Here is a 12,202-nt window from a genome sequence, read left to right as displayed (position 1 = left end):
TGTAGAGATTGATCAGATTTTTTAGGTGTCAGGGCGCAGATTCTAGGACCATCTAGCCCATAACCAGAGTCTTGAACTAAGATGGGCAGCAACAGGAAGAAAATGAGGAGAAATGAAGAGGGGAGATATATGGGAACACAATGGCAGATTGGACCCAACTTCATGGGAGAGGTTAGAAGACAGAAGGGAGTTGCGATAGTTTAAGAGAGATGTTGCTTCTGATGTTGATCAAATAAATGTAGAACTTGACAGACAGGAAACACCAAAATGATCATGAGAGATATTATGAACTTGCTCGGTTGTTAACAAGTTTCAGTGAACTGCCTTTTCTTAGTAGTTAGCTGGTTTGTGCTTCTCTGGGTATATGTGTAAGGCCCAAAATTCTAGAAACCCTTCAGTCAAACTATAACCTTTAAAGGTGAAGACTTTAAATAATCTATGCAAAATACATACCACGACAGATTATTGTTCAATGCTGAAATCTTGAAGTGTGCTACAAATCATCTCCCTAATTAAGACAAAATTTTAATGATGTAACATCATGACAAGCCAGAAACCACAAGGTCAGGACACAGATGACAGTGAGGGCAGTGCTTTGAAGTTCCTTTACTGACAATTAAACTCATTAATACAAGATGACCTCACAGAGAAAGGAAATGTGTGCCTTGTGTAAATGTTTACTACCTTGTACCATGGGGAACAGCAACATTAGTCTGGTTTAGAATTTTAACCTCCTGTACAAGTCTGTAATTCCCTGCAGATAGGAAGGGGAAATTTAGGAGAATTGAATAATTGTAGATTCTTGGTGTTTAGTGTTTAGAGCGGTCTTAAACTGTCAGAACCAAGACTGGAGACAGATGACAAAACTGTATTACAGCACCCCCTTATGCTGAACAATGACTAATGTAAAACGAGCTGGGGCTCAGGCTGTATGTAGAACTTAAGTAAACAGAGTCGAAATAGGCATGACATAATTTAAGGGCAGATACTGAGCTGTTGAAAACAAAACAAAGAAAATAAAAATAGCATTAAATTCCATCCATTTTCATTAACCGCTTGTCCCCATGATCCAGAGCCTATCTGAGAAACATTGGGCATAAGGCTGAGGGGAGTACCCCCATGATGGGACGTAAGTCCATCACAGGGTCACCACTCACACACAATTACTCGCTTAATTCACACACTGAGGGCAATTTAGAGTCAGCAGTTCACCTGAACTCCATGTCTTTGCACTGCGGGAGGAAACCCACGCAGACACGGGGAGAAGCTGCAAACTCCAAACAGACTGAGCAGGGATCGAACCCACATCCTGTGGCACCACCCAGGCATTGTCTCAGGTCTGCGCCACCCTAATTTTTAAGTGCAGCGAACAGTACAGTAGACTGCATGCATGCAGAAGTGAACTTAATCAAGTGATTAGTATCATTATTATTCTTTACGTTTCTGGCATTTTGGTCCAAGTTGACTTCCAATGGTAATGAGCTTTACATTTTTCTCCCATTTGTACCAGGGAGCATTCAGATTGCAAGGCAGCAACAATAACCAGGACTCGAGATGCTGCTCAGGGCTAATTACATGAGGAATGTCATGAGCAGCCTGGTGACTTCATTGACAAAAGGAGTACCCTGAAGCGGTGGGTGGGCTGCTACATGGTACAGCACACAACGGGAATGGCACTGAAATCACAACCCATAGCTGCACTTGGCACAGCAGCCAGTGTTGCTAGGAAAGGCTGTTGCCATAGCGAGGGCACTGCACAACTGGCACAGCTGGCTGGGGGTGGTCTGCAAGCAGAGTCAGATGTGACAGCGCTGACTGATATCATTAGTGTCCCACAGTGCTGCAGTGAAGACAGGTACATGCTCAACGTTGAAATATGGGACGTGTGTTTCCTAAAAATAAGTACACATGTATTGTATTACTGGGTAATTTTTACATTTTTACATTTTTAAATGTGCTTTTCGCTCGTGATTTGTGATTGCTGCACGACCGCGTTGCCCTTGCCATCAATGTCAAATTAAATCGAATTTGCCCCCAAGTAAATCATTATTATATTTAGATAAGAAATAGGAACAGCGCGATTTTCCAGTTTCACAGTGCCACCAGTACAGGAGGTTTCCTCTTGTTTCACCACGTTATACCGCATTGCATCTCTACCGCAGTGTCCTCGCTCTCACCTCTCGCGCTCCGCTCGCGCGCTCGCACCACTTCTGTCCCGGCATTTCGCATACGGGACCAGTGTAAATAGAACACAATAAAATACCTGTCAAAAATCAGCGTTTTTTTTTTTTTTGTTTTATTTTAAATCATTAGTCTGTATCAACTGCAATTTCGCCCAGCGCAGCGCGCGCGGGTCCTCCTCCTCCTCGCGCCAGCGCGCGCGCGGTCAGTGACGACTGGACCGACGCGGCTCTCGCTAGCGGGGGCGCTGTGTGTGTGTGTGTGTGTGTGTGTGTGTGTGTGCGGTCCCGTCGCGAGCCAGTTTTGCCAACTTACCGCAGTGGCGACGGAGGGGCGGCAGCGCGAGCTGGACGCGCGAGAATAACGAGGCGTTGGAAAAAAAAAAAAAAAAAAAAAGGCAGGAACGTACAGTGGATCAGAGACGTTAAAAGACGTTAAAGACATTTCTGGAAAGAGGGACTCTGGCAGGAGGAGAGGGTCAGGTAATTTCACCCCGAGCAGCATCGATTAAGGCTTAAGCTCCACTAGTAGTAAATAACTGACCTTCGTCGTTGCAGTTCTTTATTTGCACGGGAAATATGTGGATGTATGTTTAAGCGAAGAAGAGCGGGAATGTATTTTCACAGCGAATATATGCACGTTCAGTCTTTCGTCACAATTAGAAATATAATATATCTATTTCACTGCGGTGCATGTTAGCAGAAGTGGTTTTAACGAGCAGCTCCGTTGAAGTTGTTGATTTTGACCGGCGTTGCGTTGCGTTGCGTTGCGTTGCGTTGGGCAGAAACAAAACAGTCAGTCACAGTCACAGTCAGTGCCTTAACCAGACGCGAAGACTGAAGACAGAGTGACGAAAAACCGTCGCCTGCCTAACATAATGTCAACACATTTAAAATCGGGCTAAAAAAGAGCACCATACCATAGCAACATTTGAGCTTCGCCGAAGCAGGCTGTGTTTTGCACTTTTATTGGCTAAGGCCGTTTTTGGGGGAAGTGTGTAAATCTCAGGGTGCCGAAGCTGAGGGGCTCAGGGGGGGGAAATGTTACCATTTATGATACAATCCTGTTAAAATGTTACGTTGACGGCAGCGAGTCGCTTTTTTTTTGATGATGCAAATACTGCACGCAATAATGCACTACTGTGAGCCGAAAACAGAACGTATACCCGCTAAAAATAAATAATATTTAAAAATAATATCCATAAAAATGATAAATAAGCAATAGGTAAGGGCAGCAATAATAGAAACTATCTAGCAAGTTCATCACTGAACTGTGACGGATTTTTAAGCCAAAGGAAAGCACTTTGAAACAGGTGAATGGATATTATTTGCGAATCCTTTAAAATTTTGAAGCCTTTGCTTTTGCTCGTGTTTATTCTCCAAGAAAAGGTTACTGTCCACCCACGTCAGGTCGGTTTGAATGACTGGTGCTGGAGGCCTGCAGTAGCTCCTGGTCTTCCACTATCTGCATGACCTTCATAAACATAAGTGTCCTGTTGTTTCCAGCGACAGATAAACCCCAAGAAATCATTATAAACAAACTAATAATGAATAATCTGTGAATAATCGATCAAATACAGGTATAAGTTTGCCTGCATTGGGTATCACTGTGCTGCTAAACTGAAGGCCTCCCTTTCATGCGTTTCACATTTATGTAAATTTAAACAAAAACCCGTTCAGTCGTGTTCTGAGCGTTAAGAGTTTGCGACGTGGAGTGTAATTTTAGGATCTCCATCGCGGACAGCGGTAACCTCGAGTAAGGTTCGTCACCAGTGAGAATTTGAGGGCAGCATCTTGTTGGAGCCGTGGTACTGAAGCTGTGGCTCAAATTCAACTCTGTTTTTACTCCCGAGACCCCTTGTTTTCTCCAACATTTTACTGGGCTCCGAAAAGGCTGACCGTGCTTCTGATCTACAGAAGACTCATTTGAAAGATGAATTTTTCATGACAACATCCAGGGCCAGACAGACAGAGACACAGTGCCAAATAGTGAAGTAACAAAAAAGCACACCTGCAAAGAAGACAAGTTTCATCGACTGAAAAACGTCTCAGGTGACAAAATTTGAGGTCCAAGTCCTGTCACTGTAAGACCAGCAGGGCAGTCTAGCTACCAGCTACCGTGCGCCTTTGTTACATCAAGCTCATCCCCGATCCATGGGCATGTCTGCACTGCGGCTGCTTCTCATCCCAGGTCTGCTGTGCGCGTTGCATGGTGAGTACTGTCAGTGATCTGTCGTGCTGTCATCACCCCGGTTGTCAACATCAAGAAAGAACAAAAAGTACAAGAGAGAGCCAACGAGTGCGCATCACTCTTCAGTCAATTACATAAAACCTCCAGAAGGAAGCAGTTGTGCAAGTCACATATAAACATGGTTATAGTTGAAAGTATAGGAAAGTGTCAGTGGAGATGCAAGGACCTGTACATATCCAATAGAAAGCCAACTGAGCTGCATAGGTAACACAGATTTATGAAGGGGGAATGCATGTTGTTTCAGAGTTTCATCCTCTGAGCAAAGCAGTTCACTTGCCCCAGTGACCTATTCCGCTGTATAAAAATGAAAAATGTCAAGTTACACCGAACACACAGTGCCGGTTAACCAATGAAATGTGTCACTGCTGTTTTTATGTTGCTCATCATATTGATGTAGCCTCTCAATATGTGCAAAGTTTTCACAGGGGATTACCTCTGCTGCAGAGCAGATTGTGTTTGGTTCTTTGCTGCCTTTCAGCTTCCTGACTATGAACAATTAGTTTGAAGTAAATCCAGAAAAGCAAACAGAGACTCTAGTTCCTGTCTGCTGTTGAAACCCCTTGTGCTGTAGATTATTTACCTATAGGAGGTACGGTGGCAGTTGTTCAAGAAATCTTATGAGGGAAAGATTGAAATTCCTTTGCAACATTCAGGTTTATACATTTTAGTATATTATAACAATGCGGTTTTCTGTATACCGTGCTCTGTGATGTTTACTCAACTATTAAATGGATTTTGGTTATACGCTGTTCCATTAAATGCACATTGCAGCTGAAAGGAATTACCATGGAATGAATTAGTGTGTAAAGCAACACTGACCTCCTTGTGATTTTGGATCATTTTAAAGCTTTGTGTCATTCAAATACCAACCATCAGCACTCTCACAAGAAAAGGTAAGACAGTTAGGATGCCTAAGTTATCCATACAGCCCTGAATAGAAGTTTAATTTGAATTCAGTTCCTTTTACACTGTGCTGTGCTGCATTGTTGTGTTCATGTGAGTGTCCACCGCCGTCTGAGTAATATCAGGAAAGACAGTTATACAAACTCGTCTGCTTAATCCATTCATAAGGTTTGACTGATTTATCGGTTTTTAGGCCTTATCAAAACAATCACATTAATTGTGAAACTAGTTCAGTGACCAGGGGGTGCGGTGGCGCAGTGGGTTGGACCGCAGTCCTGCTCTCCGGTGGGTCTGGGGTTCGAGTCCCGCTTGGGGTGCCTTGCGACGGACTGGTGTCCCGTCCTGGGTGTGTCCCCTCCCCCTCCGGCCTTACGCCCTGTGTTGCCGGGTAGGCTCTGGTTCCCCGTGACCCTGTATGGGACAAGCGGTTCTGAAAATGTGTGTGTGTGTAGTTCAGTGATATGTCATTCTGTTTTAATCTACACATACGCACACTTTCTGAACCGCTTGTCCCATACGGGGTCGCGGGGAACCGGAGCCTAGCCGGCAATACAGGGCATAAGGCCGGAGGGGATACACCCAAGACGGGACGCCAGTCCATCACAAGGCACCCCAAGTGGGACTTGAACCCCATACCCACAGGAGAGCAGGACGAGGTCCAACCCACTGTGCCCCCTTTTCTAATCTAGTGTTGAATTATTATTTTGTTTTAAGCATTTGGAGGAGTCACCTATATTTAAGTCTCACTGTGAAGTACTGTGCGTTATCGAACCGCATGATAAATGTGATCCACAGTTCATGAAGTCTCAGCCACACCTTGAAAGATGCCATTGGCCTTTTAGTTTTTATTGATCACCTTGTTTTGTCCACTGATTTTAAGCGATTTTGGTTGAGGAAGTAATGACAAACAGGTGGCGAACAGGTTGGTAACGACTAATTTTTACTTATCTTTTTTCTCTTTACTATGGGTAGGCGTTGTTCAGGAGTTGCTTTCTGTAACCGGTAACCTGCTGTCTGCACAAATTTGACACATAGGTTATGATGAGCGGAGGATAACTGGCAGAAGGACAACATAGTGCTGCAGAACCTCTGATGTTTCTGATGCTGTTAGGTACTTAAGAGGCTGCACTCTGACACAGCAGTCTCACTTGGAGCCGATCATTTGCTGCCTCTTTTAGAGTTGTGCTGACAGCTGTGCCATGCACCAGTTTACTGTTGTGAGGAATATTGCGCACCAGTCTTCTTCACAGGTTTACAGCCTTCAAAACTTGGAGGAAAATAAAAGCAAGAAAGAATGCATCTGAGAAATATTTCTTCTTCTAGAACTCAGCTGTATTTTTTGTTCGTATTCCTCCCATTATCAGTCCAACACAGAGTTGCGGTGATCCAGAGCCTATTCTGGAAACAGTGTGACTCACGGTACATTCTGGACAGATGACCAGTCCATCCGAGGGCTGTCACGCCCACCTGTCATACACTTACTCAGACATACACACAATGAGGCCAATTCAGAGTCACTAATTCTCTTGAAGCACTTGTCTTTGGACTGTGGGAGAAAACCAGAGCACCTGGAAGAAACCCACACAAGCATGAAAAGAATTTTCAAATTCCATGCAGACTGAACAGGACCCAAACAAATGTTGAAACCCACAGCTAAGGAGCTGTAAAACACCAGTGTTGTCCTCTGCGCCATCGCCCCACCCAGGTTTTTTTTTTTTTTCTCATTTTAATTTTTCATCATTAATCTTTAGGTCTGTTTACTAGAACTCTTCAGCAGATTTTTACTTTGAATAGCTCACAGTGTAAGCACATGCATAAATAGGATACCAGCTCAGGCTTACGTTAATGATATGGAATTAACGTGTAAAAATCATTTAATTCCTTTAGACAAACCTTTCACCCTCCTTTGACCGTCCAAAGCGTATTAATACAATTTAAATGCTTCCGTGTCTCCTGTGCATCTCTCTCTTATTTTTTGTTCTTTTCCTCCCTCAACATAGCGATTTGGTGCATAGCATTATCCCTTTTGAGAAATATCCTTGTGCTTTCTACTTATGTAATAAAACCCCTTTGCAGTGCAGCATCTCTCTCTCACACTGCCTCTTTCTCCTGCAGTGTCCCTGTGCCCAATATGGCTTCTCTTTCTCTCTCTCTCTCTCTCTCTCTCTCTCTCTCTCTCTCTCTCTCTCTCTCTCTCTCTCTCTCTCTCTCTCTCATTCTCTCTCTCTGATATTGTCCTTGTGCATTTGACTTAACTGTGTCTCTTTTCAACAGTGCCCTTCTGTTCTACATCCATGTGCAATATTATTTCTCTCTCTCTCTCTTGCTCGCTCGCTCACTCGCTCTCCAGCATCATCCCTGTGCAGCATAACCTGCCTCTCTGTGTCTGTGCCAGGGTCTTTGTACATATGACCGTGGTCTCTCTCTCTGTGGCAGTGTCCCTGTGCAAGGCAGCGTGTGCGGAGGTGGACTCCGACACAGAAGCGGTGGCTGGCCAGGGATTCAAGCTCGGCTGCATCTCCTGTAAAATGAGGGGGGAGGTCGAAGGCAGCGCCAGCGTGGAGTGGTACTTCCGAGCCAGGGGGGAGTCCAATTTCGTTCATGTAAGTGGCTGAAAGCAGCCGTGAACTCAGCAGTTCTGCCCACTGCGGTGCTGAGGTTGGACATTCGGGCTGCCTTCCAAAAATGTGCGTTTTTACCTGGTGCCGTAGCGAGGTGCCGATCAACGCAATGTATTACTTTTTTTTTTTTTTTGCTACCCTCCCCCAGAGAATTTTTTGAAATATTCCAGAAAACCTTAAAACATGCTACATTTTAAATGTAAAATGCCCTCAGAAAATGAAAGGATAAGGGCTCTTGCTGCTAACCGCTTGAAGCGATGTATTTAATGCGAATTGCTCTTGTGAAACTCGGAGCGTCTGAAAAAATTCATACATACGTTTAACGTTTTCCATTCACTCTTTTGCCAAATTCAGTTAACAATGAACATTTCAGACACTTGGACTAAGTCAACATTTATCATGACCTCCTCTTCATATTCTAAATATCTACCTCCAACAAGTTATTTTTGAGCATTCCTGGCACGTTAAACTCTCTATAATTTTTGAGAAGCAAAATAGCTGTGTAAATAAACAAAATTTCAAGTTGCTTCTGTTGAAAGCATCTTTTTTGAAGTAATGAAATAACATTTTCCGATTGAACTGCACCTGCAACATCCTTCTTCAGATCTATACCTATGAGGACAGGACTCCTACCATATTGGATGAGCGCTTTGAGGACCGTGTGGACTGGAATGGCAGCAAGAACACCAATGACATTCAGGACGCGTCCATCTATCTCCTCAACGTCACCTTCAACGACTCTGGGGCTTACCGCTGCTTCTTCAACCGCATCCTCACCTACACCTACTATGAGTTCCGTACCACAGCAAGCAAAATCGTCCACCTCACAGTGGTGGCCAAAGGTAAGATAGTGATGAGGCGGTGGCCGAAGGCAGCCATTCGCTGTTTTTCGATGCTTTCGTTGTCATTCTGCGGCTAGAATGCCGTCCACATAATACTGAGCACATCTGTATAACACGAAGTCGTGAGTTTGCATGCTCAGACTTCACAAGTCAGAAGGCGTGAAAATCCGCACGGCTTAATGTGGCGCTTTTTGGAGAAAAGACCCGCAGCGGTGAAACAGCGGTTTGCCTCCAGCCACCAGGGGAACGGCATCCATCGTGTCGGAGGTGATGATGTACGTGTCCATCATCGGCCTGCAGCTGTGGCTGCTGGTGGAAATGATCTACTGCTACAGAAAGATCGCAGCAGCTGGGGACGAGGCGCTGAGAGAGAGCGCGTAAGTAATGCTCCCTTTTTTCAGTTTCTTCGCTGTTCGGACAGGAGAGGAGCGCTGTGTTTCACGTGTCTTTCTGTACCTCCTCTGACGCTTGTCCTTCCGAAACAGCGCAAACGCTGTTGTGTAGGTGCAGGCCGAAAGGTTGTCCATGTGAACTTTGAGCACAGCAGGCACACAAGAAATGTATTCATTCGGTATTTTCTTGTCAGATTTATAAATCTGAGAGCATAACGTTGCTGGTGTTAATTCAACAAATCTTAATGTTCTTCTGTCCCATGGAGAATTTAGTTCTGTCTATTTACACTTGTGCTTCCTTTGACCACCTGCTATAACCTATGGTTCATCTCCTCCTCTTTAGGGCGGAATATCTAGCAATAGCCTCGGAGAGTAAAGACAACTGTGCCGGCGTTCAAGTGGCAGAATAGTACAGGTACCTTAATGACAACCCCTTGTGCTTTCCTCATGGATATCACGTTGCACCCTCACTTTATAATTTCTTTCTTCTTCTCCTGATGGCGACATACCACAAATTTCTGCTGGCTAATATTCTTTTTTTTTTAAATTTCAGGCCTCATATGCTGCCAAGCCCTCTCACTAAGTTACCCAAACACAACAATTTCTTAATCTTGAACTCTGGCCACACTCTCACTTCACCGAATAACGAAATGCGGGCACAAAGACGGGCAGTTGTCTTTTTTTTTTCATATTTTAAAGAAGTCTGCACCTGAGACAAAACTGAAAACGGACAAAAGCTGGTGGAGGCATGAGAGGAGCAATCCTACGGATCACCTCATCATATCTGTGTTTCTATCACAAAAATTATTACAACAGCTCAAAATTATTATAGACCTGGTGAATGATTTGAGCTTACAGGGAGTGATACGAAGCAGTGTGACTCAGAGGTGGGTAACCGTTGTAACCGTGAGCTTATTAACTGAACGCTTAAAAGCACCACTACTACCTGGTACTACTGTAGTATCCTTGAGTAATGTACTTACCATAAATAGCTCCAGGTAAAATACATAATTGTATAAAAGGATCTAGTACTGTAAGTTGTGCTAGCTGAGCAAGGTATTAATAATAATTTTGCTGTTTTCTCACATGGCAGGGGTGCACATCCCACAAGGCATATTAAATCTATGCTTTCAGAGTCTGTTGAACAAGCACTTGAATTTCCTCTGTCAAATGAAACTGAAATAAATTGCAGCGCATTTATTTTGCCTAACTTATGGGGTTACATAAATAGGGTATATTTTCTATTTGGGAAATTTCACTGAAGTGTGATGATCAGTCCACAGGGTGGAGCTAAGGGGTTTGGGAAGCTTTTAATTTTCTTTTTATCACAAGTGTTAATATCCAGAAAACCCCAGTTAGAATTTAGCTTCCAAAAGCCTCTTGCGATCTCTTTTCATTTACAGGTACCTCAGGCAGATCCTTTCATATATGTCGGCTGTCCCTGTACATAGGCTTTGTTTTCATCTTGACTCTTCTAGCATGTCACATGCTGCTGGATGTTTGTAGTGTTACACTCACTACACCTGAATTTTTCACATGGCACAGCAAAACTAGCTGGGGGATTAAAATCACTATTAGCCTCAGCAGAGATTATTATGTACGCGTTACTTGGAATTAACATAGAGGTTATAGGAACGTTTAGTCAACCTGGAACTTTTTTGCACTAGTTAGCTAATTCCGTCAGTTAAGGAAGACGTTTTTCTTGAAAAGTAAGTTACATTTTTCGAAGCAGTAAGATCCTTACGGTGATCCTGACATGACTCAGTGCCTCTGTCTCCCTCTGTACATATGCTCCCGAAGCACCAGTGATCGTGTGAACATTGTCTGTGTGCTATAATTTTCCATTCCGTTGTATTTTCTGTTGTTTTGATTAATTTGCAAAAGACACATGAATATATTAATGTATAATAATCTATAGGAGGCTCTTCTGTTTATGTACAGTTCTCTCTGTATATGCAATGTGTTTAACACCAGAGAGACGTGTCTGTAATAGGGCAGCACATTGGATAAGGGCATAAACATATTGCGTGAAAATTGCTTGACGGTGTGGATCTCAGGAAAGGTCCTACTCTTGCATCTTTGAGTAATTTACTGTAATTTACTAGTCCGAATTTGCTCCAGGTAATATGTCCTGTTCGGTGAATGTGTAAAATTTAAATCTTTCTGAATAAAAGTTTCAGGTAAGGACTCACATAATAAAATAATGAAATGAAATGGCATGTTGAAACTATACCTCCGTCCAATTACAATGTCGAAAATGTGACTGTATGCTTCTACTACGTTTTGCCTCTACCTCCTATATAGTATGCTATATTTGCAACTGCTAGTTTCAGTATATTATTTATGCAACTTTTTGGTTGCAGTGGAAAAAATGCACGTCAACTCGGACGCTGTAATCTAAGTTGTAATTACATGCGTTACTGTGATTTATGTGGGTTTTTTTGGGTATGTAATATGAATAAAGTATGCTTTGAGTACATGATAATGAACATTGTGTGTTTAGAGAGTTTTATTAATACAAGCAGCCTGCTCTCTGGTGGGTCTGGGGTTCGAGTCCTGCTTGGGGTGCCTTGCAATAGACTGGCATCCCGTCCAGGGTGTGTCCCCTCCCCCTCCAGCCTTGCGCCCTGTGTTGCTGGGTTAGGCTCCATCTCGCTGCGACCCCGTTTTGGACAAGCGGTTTCAGACAATGTGTGTGTGTGTGTGTGTGTGTGTGTGTGTGTGTGTGTGTGTGTGTCTCTTAATACAAGATATGATAATGTTTGCACCAATTACTCTGACTGTGGCTGACCTGGTAAAATCCAATTAAAGGTTTAGGTTCCCAAACCAGTGAATGTTGCACTTGGAATAAGATGATTTCTTTGTAAAATATAGTACCTATTTCAGTGATATACAGTACTACTACCTTCTCAACAGTTTGTTGTACTATGTGCTACTTTAGAACAAATAGCAAAAAGCAAAAACGAGTTTTATTGTAATACAAGTTTCTTTAGAACCTGTTTACTTGTAATAA

The 12,202-nt window shown here is 43.3% G+C and overlaps 1 protein-coding gene across 2 annotated transcripts; it reads left to right on the top strand.

Moving 5' to 3' along the window:
* The first annotated feature begins 2,449 nt into the window (after positions 1 to 2,449).
* LOC108933392 (sodium channel subunit beta-1-like) lies at positions 2,450 to 11,641 on the top strand. 2 transcript variants are annotated; one of them, XM_018750396.2, is made up of 7 exons: positions 2,450 to 2,663; positions 4,034 to 4,392; positions 7,771 to 7,937; positions 8,560 to 8,797; positions 9,033 to 9,174; positions 9,533 to 9,604; positions 9,743 to 11,641. In XM_018750396.2, exons 2-6 carry the CDS (start codon positions 4,335 to 4,337, stop codon positions 9,597 to 9,599), a joined length of 672 nt encoding a protein of 223 aa, XP_018605912.1. In that variant the 5' UTR covers positions 2,450 to 2,663; positions 4,034 to 4,334; the 3' UTR covers positions 9,600 to 9,604; positions 9,743 to 11,641. The 2 variants fall into 2 exon arrangements, with proteins under 2 accessions (XP_018605912.1, XP_018605911.1); XM_018750395.2 differs by lacking the exon at positions 2,450 to 2,663 and having other exon boundaries at positions 3,105 to 4,392.
* The last annotated feature ends 561 nt before the right edge of the window (positions 11,642 to 12,202 follow it).

Source organism: Scleropages formosus, chromosome 23 (genome assembly GCF_900964775.1).
Source record: "Scleropages formosus chromosome 23, fSclFor1.1, whole genome shotgun sequence".
NCBI lineage: Eukaryota > Metazoa > Chordata > Actinopteri > Osteoglossiformes > Osteoglossidae > Scleropages > Scleropages formosus.
This window is presented reverse-complemented; position numbering and strand designations above follow the sequence as displayed.

Excerpts from the sequence above, each read along its gene's own strand:
- LOC108933392 (XM_018750396.2), top strand. The coding sequence starts at position 4,335 with ATGGGCATGTCTGCACTGCGGCTGCTTCTCATCCCAGGTCTGCTGTGC. Across the intron at positions 4,393-7,770 it reads TCTGCTGTGCGCGTTGCATG|TGTCCCTGTGCAAGGCAGCG; the intron begins GTGAGTACTGTC and ends TCTCTGTGGCAG. Across the intron at positions 7,938-8,559 it reads GGGAGTCCAATTTCGTTCAT|ATCTATACCTATGAGGACAG; the intron begins GTAAGTGGCTGA and ends ATCCTTCTTCAG.